Source organism: Arvicanthis niloticus, chromosome 5 (genome assembly GCF_011762505.2).
Source record: "Arvicanthis niloticus isolate mArvNil1 chromosome 5, mArvNil1.pat.X, whole genome shotgun sequence".
NCBI lineage: Eukaryota > Metazoa > Chordata > Mammalia > Rodentia > Muridae > Arvicanthis > Arvicanthis niloticus.
This window is the reverse complement of record NC_047662.1, coordinates 102,562,816-102,568,815: the sequence shown is the minus strand read 5'-3', so window position 1 is coordinate 102,568,815 and position 6,000 is coordinate 102,562,816. Positions and strand designations below refer to the sequence as shown.

General features: G+C 45.7%; 1 protein-coding gene across 1 annotated transcript in view; it reads right to left on the bottom strand.

The window, feature by feature from the left end:
* Nucleotides 1–430: 430 nt before the first annotated feature.
* The window catches only part of B4galt1 (beta-1,4-galactosyltransferase 1), a 48,759-nt gene continuing 43,189 nt past the window's right edge, over nt 431–6,000 (bottom strand). The window contains exons 4-6 of the mRNA XM_034501699.2: nt 5,595–5,717; nt 3,629–3,733; nt 431–3,222 (exon numbers count right to left, since the gene is read on the bottom strand). Of these exons, the coding sequence (XP_034357590.1) occupies nt 3,090–3,222; nt 3,629–3,733; nt 5,595–5,717 (361 nt within the window). The 3' untranslated portion in view covers nt 431–3,089. The remainder of the gene's footprint in view (nt 3,223–3,628; nt 3,734–5,594; nt 5,718–6,000) is intronic.

The window sequence follows — 6,000 nt, the reverse complement described above, 5'->3', positions numbered from 1 at the left end:
GGTTCTGATCCCCCTAACTCTAGTATCACTAGTTTGGAACCACTGGTTAACAACTTCCTGGCCTGGCAAGAAACTCTGTATGGGATAATAGCAGACAACTTACACTGTGAATGCCTTGCAGATGGCTCTCAGATCCATCCTCAACTATCCTAACATTGGTTGAGAATAGTAGCAGACTGTGGCCGGAGAACTGCTAGGCAGAATTTCATTTTGAACTGGGAATATGTACTATGTTGTTGAGTACCTGTGAGGTATTGGTCATTGGTTTAAATGTATCATCTCTTTTAAAGTTAAAATGGTCTCTACATGGTATCATTCCATTTACAGATAAGAAAAATGAAGGGACACATCTAACTTCTGGGAGGCATGTGTATCCTGCTGCTGTCTCTCCCCCCCCAACCCACACACACACAAAGAAAAGAAACCACAGTTATACAAAGATAGGGTCATTTATTCATGTTATATTACTGCATTTCAAAGGCAAAAATACAGATGTCTGTTCTGAACATCAAGACCAGAGACAGCCACCACCCCCCCCCAGCCCCAATGGTAAATACATTTATACACATGGGATATCAAAACACACGCACAGCATTACAGGTCTGGAATGGCCCAGTGGGCCAGTGAGACCCTGCCAGGCTAAAGGGCAGCACATTTCCTTTGTCTTCCTGTGCCTCTGGTCTTTCCAAAGGCCATGCCACACAGGTCACCAACAAAAATACAGACAGAGAAAGGCACAGCATGTGATACCAGGGCCAGAATTCCCAGGTGAAGGAAATGTTCCCTGTCCCCTCAATCCTCCAGTCCCCAGTGGCATCTCCTGGGCCAGGCAAATGCCCAGGCCTAACAGTGCCTTGGGCCAGAGGTGCCCCAAAGGATGCTGGGAGGGAGGAAATGGGAGGAACGGGCAAGACAACTTCCCTTGGTTCTGAGAATGAACCACATATTTGATATGAACAAAACCCAACAGGAACAGCATTGAGAAAAGGCAGGGTCTTGCTTTAGGAGAGAAAGAAGCAACACACTCAATATGTCTGTCTCCCTTCTTTTAAGGCACTTTGGAGAAGTCAGGATTTAGAGACAGAAAAAAAAACAAAAAAAAAAAAAAACAAAAAAAAACAAAAAAAAACCTCTTCTCAGTGCATCCAGTCTTGGTTTTAATGGCCTCCTAGAGGCAGGGGGAACTGAGAGAGCACAGATTTTGCACAGCCTGGCTGCTTTGACTGAGGAAAAGAATTTCTAACCCACACGTAAAAAAGCTTCTGGAGAAGGTAGCAAGCTAGAGAGTGGTGCTCAAAGCGATAAAGGCACAGGTAGGAGGAGGGCCAGCCATCCACGCCGCCTCTGTACTCAGGGCTGGAGTCCAGGCTGCCACAAGCAGAAAGGGCTTAGAGCTCTGGGATTAGATAGCTGATCCTTACAATTCCAACCCGGGCTTCATCTTTGAAGCCGTCTCAGCTTAAGGGTCTGAATGCAGTGTGTGCTTCCGGCTACGTCACTGCAAGCACAGCACACCACCTGCCACAGGTGGGTTTGTGAATGACATCTCATGGGTTAGACTGAGCAGTGGGAGCACCTGCTAAACCCTGAGTGGAGATGAGGGGCTTTACAGGCACCAGGATTCTCAGGAAGAATGGGGTGTGGGTTCAGGTGAACTCTCTAGGCCTCTAATTAAAAGGCACAATCATGCTGGAGAATGAATAGTCTGACCCTGAGTGCCACAGGAAATTTTAGGGAAGGAAGCAAAGGGATGAGAAGGGAGAAGAGAGAAGAGAGAAGAGAGAAGAGAGAAGAGAGAAGAAAGGAGAACAGGAGAAAAGTAAGAACTGGTAACTTCGGGTGGGTCAGGGAGTGGAGTGCTGAGGCTCAGAGGGAAGGTAAACAACCTGACTGCTATAATTTTTCAACCCCACAGCCCAGCCCAGGGCCATGAGGGGTCAGTTCTAGGAGGCCAAGTGTCTTCCACCCGGCCCACCTAGGGGAGTGGAGGGAGAGTTCTACCAGGTAAGCAGACGCTGTCTCCCCAAGTTCCTGACCCAGAGCTCTGGCAGAATAATGCTGACCTGTTCCCTCAGCATGCGACCTGAAAGTAACTTTGCTCTTTCCATAACCTGGCCTGCCAGCTAAATCAGAGGCTTCTGTGACCACTACAGCATACATTACTTTTCCCCTAAAAAATACTCAATCCCTTCCCCCACACTTAAAATACCACAATAAAAATACATAGGAAATTCAAGTTTATACAGCATGCCCAGAAAAAGAAAGTCACGACTTAAAAACGCTCAATGGCTATTCCAATTTGGATCAACACAAAATCAACCTATAGCATAATCAAAACTCGATTTATTCTTTAAAATACTACAAACTGCTTCTAAAAACAAAACAAAACAAAACAAAAACAACAAAAACCTCTTTACATTCAGAAATCAGACAGGGATCTGGAGACAGGCCACGTTAAGTGAGAGTGCCCAGGCCCCTGCTTGGAGGGCAGGGCCTTGGAATCCACACACTGACAGGACTCCAAGTTCCAGGCTCAAGTTTTACAGCTCTTTTGCTAAGAGAAGACACACACAGTGATTGCTATAGTCGCATACCAATGGGAGAAAGTAGGAAAGGACAGAACACGAGACTGATTGAAATTTTGATTTTTGTATAAAAAAAAAATCCAAGAATATCTTGTCAATCTGAATCCAGCAGCAGTCTCAATTTGTCATGAAGTATGAACGTCACCGATTAAAGCAAAGTTCTTACCCATGTCACAATTTAGCAGTTTCAACAGTGAAAATGTGACCCACAGTCACTAAGTTTTGAACTGTGTATAGTTCTGACTCTTTGGGGGTGACATGTCCAAGAAGCCGCTCCAAAGGCTGACCTTTTTTACACTGACAAACACCTTGTAGAATTTCATCCAGTGCCGAGCCAGGTTGTGGGTAAACGTTACATTCACCCTGGGCATCTGGAAAGACGTCTGAATAAGGAAGAAGAACTATCATTCAGACTGTACAAATGAGAGGGACCAGCCCAGTCGACTGGCAGAGACACATCTTAGGTCTCTGGCCATTCTCAGGTCTCTTATTTGTACCAAAATGCTATCTCGGTGTCCCGATGTCCACTGTGATTTTGGTATATAGCGGGTATCTCTGTACGTCCAATACCTGGTAGGTAAGTGAGTTCAAACCATCAAAGCGCATAGTTTCCTTTGTATGTGCGATCCGGTCAAACCTACCAGGAGAAAAGGGAAGGGGTTAAAACATTAATCTTAAGAAACTGGTCAACATCTGTACTTCCCCAACAGGCCTTTTGCCCAGAGCGGTCACCCCAGATGAAATACCACTATGTCACTGGAGTTACAGGGCCCTGTGCAAAGCCTGACTTACAGCCTGTTCCCTTTAAAGGAGGAAGAAACACAAGAGCACATGGGGCTGGAGGGATGGTACTGTCTGCTCAAGCAGAGGAAACCCACACAATGGATCACAACTACAGTGCCAGAGGATCAGATAACCTGTTCTGACCTCTAAGGGCACAGGCATACATGCAGTGTACATACTTACATGCGGGCCAAACACCCATACACATAAAATAAATCTAACATATAAATAAATAAAAGGAACACATGGAGAGAACATACCTCTGAGGATTGGGCTCATTTTTCTTGTCTCTTGAGTGTCGGATCATGCGACACCTCCCTACCACAGCATTCGGGCGTGATATAGACATGCCTTTATGAACTAATCTGTAAAGAGTTTAAAGGGACAGTCATTACCACAGCCCAGCTGCATTATGGACTCATTCATAGGCCTAAAGGCTGTTCACTACGCCAAACCCTCACCGTCATGCTGGGACATGGCCCAGAAAGTCTTTAGCTAAATTTTAGACTCTTTCCCAATACCATGAATTGGCAGATTCCGCAATTTGTAGTGTTTGCCTCATTAAAGCCCCAAATCAAAGCATCAAATATCCAAGTTAGAGGTGGACTGGTGGGTGTGGGTGAGCTGCATGTCTCTGGCCATGTCTTCCCTGTGGGCTCACCTTAGTGTCTGGCATACAGTAAGGTGCAATAAAGCCTTTATCTCTCGTGGAGAGCTACTCCATCCCTGTTCTTACCCCTATCTTTCCAGTCCTTCCCTCAATGCTTTCCCCTCCCCAACCCTCCTGACCATTCAGGCAGGTCTGTGGTGTACAGCAGTCCAGAGGGCTTGCCCAGGGCAGGTTATGTGGGGGCAGTGTGTCTGTCTGAACCTCGTGTCGAGGTTCTTAGCATCTTCCCGGCTGGATGGGCCTTGCAGTGCTCTGTACGTAGTAGGTACTCAATGTGCATGCTTGACAACCAGTTTGCACACTCTAATATGAAGTTTATGTCAACAGCTTGGAGCTTTGGCAAGTTCTCACATAGCAGTAACCTTGAATGGCATGGGTGTTGTTAAGACAGACATTTTCTGTTAACTCATCAAATGTATACCAAGTCAGGTCAAAGCTCAGATTGGCTCCCAGATGGTGTTTACTACTTCAAACCTACAGGAGACAGGTTTGCCAGTTTTAAAAGTGCTTGGGGCTGTGGACAGGGTAAGACTGGCCACAGCATGAACACAGGCTGGGTGGTTCCACACAGGCTCATTAAACTATTGTCTGTTTTGCTGTTGTTGATACAAGGACTTACTCACTATGTAGCTCTGGCTGTCCTGGAACTCTCTATATAGACCAGACCAGCATTGAGCTCACAAAAGATCACCCTTCCTCTGCCTCCCAAGTGCTGGGATTAAAGGCATGTACCACCACACCGGCATTATTATCTTTTTTAAAATGATGTATTTTTTATTTTAAGTGTGTGTGTGTGAGTGTGTGTGAGTGTGTGTACATCTGAGTGCAGATGCCTGCAGACTCTACTGTAGCTGGTATTACAGGAAGTTGGGAAACACCTGTAGGATGAGTGTTGGGAACAAGACTTGGGTTCTCTACAAAAGCAGTTGTCTTCTTACCTGCTGAGCCATCCCTACAGCCCCTACTCTGACTTTCCTTGTCTGTAGTTAAAATAATTCAAAATAAAGCCATGGCACAAAGACTCTGTGGGATGAACCTTGCTTTATAAAAGACAAACAAATCAGGACCATAATGAGACAGACGCAAGGCTTTGAACATGAGACTCTCACATCTAGGGGTTGTCCTGTCCCCATGTCCTACATCACTAGAGCATGCTGGGTCTCATGTGCATGCACTGCTTACAGCCCTACATGGCTTCTGATGTAAAGCACTCCCAAGCTTGCACGTGAGAGTGCTTTACATAGCCAGCCGTCTCCTTAGCCAGTGCTTTTACATAGGACACAGGTTTGCTTCTTCAGTACAGAAAGCCCACGTAGGGAGTCAGGGTAAATCTGCCCCTCATTTCACTCCCATCTTACATTTTCCCAAAGCTCTTCTAAGAATCCCAGAAGCTCACTTTTCTAAAGACTGCTTACCTGTCAGACCTACAACAGCATGGATCTAAGCCCAGGGGCTGGGTGGGGATTTCCCTCCCTCCTGGGTGCTAATCCTTCCAGAATAATGACTCAAACACTGAAGGAAAACCCAAGAGAAGAGAAAGAAACTGTGAGCATTACCTGTTAAAAATGTCATCATCTTCTCCTCCCCAACCCCAATAGTTATTAGGAAATCCATTGATGGCAAGAAACTGTTGTTTACTGAGAGCAGAGACACCTCCAAAATACTGAACATAAGGTAGGCTGCAGGGGAAACACATAGACAGGGGCCATGGTTAGTAAGTCTTTACCCCGTGTTACGGCTGAAACAAAGTAGTTGGGTTTTTTTTGTTTGTTTGTTTGTTTGTTTTTTTTTTTTTTTTTTTTTTTTGACAGGGTCTATGTAGCCCTGGCTGGCCTAGAATTCACTATGTAGACCAGGCTGACCTAAGATCTGCCTGACTGTCTCCCAAATTCTGGGTGTGGGATTAAAGGCGTGATCCGCATGAACATTTCTGAAGTTTCTCATTAGGCACTGGGAGGAAAT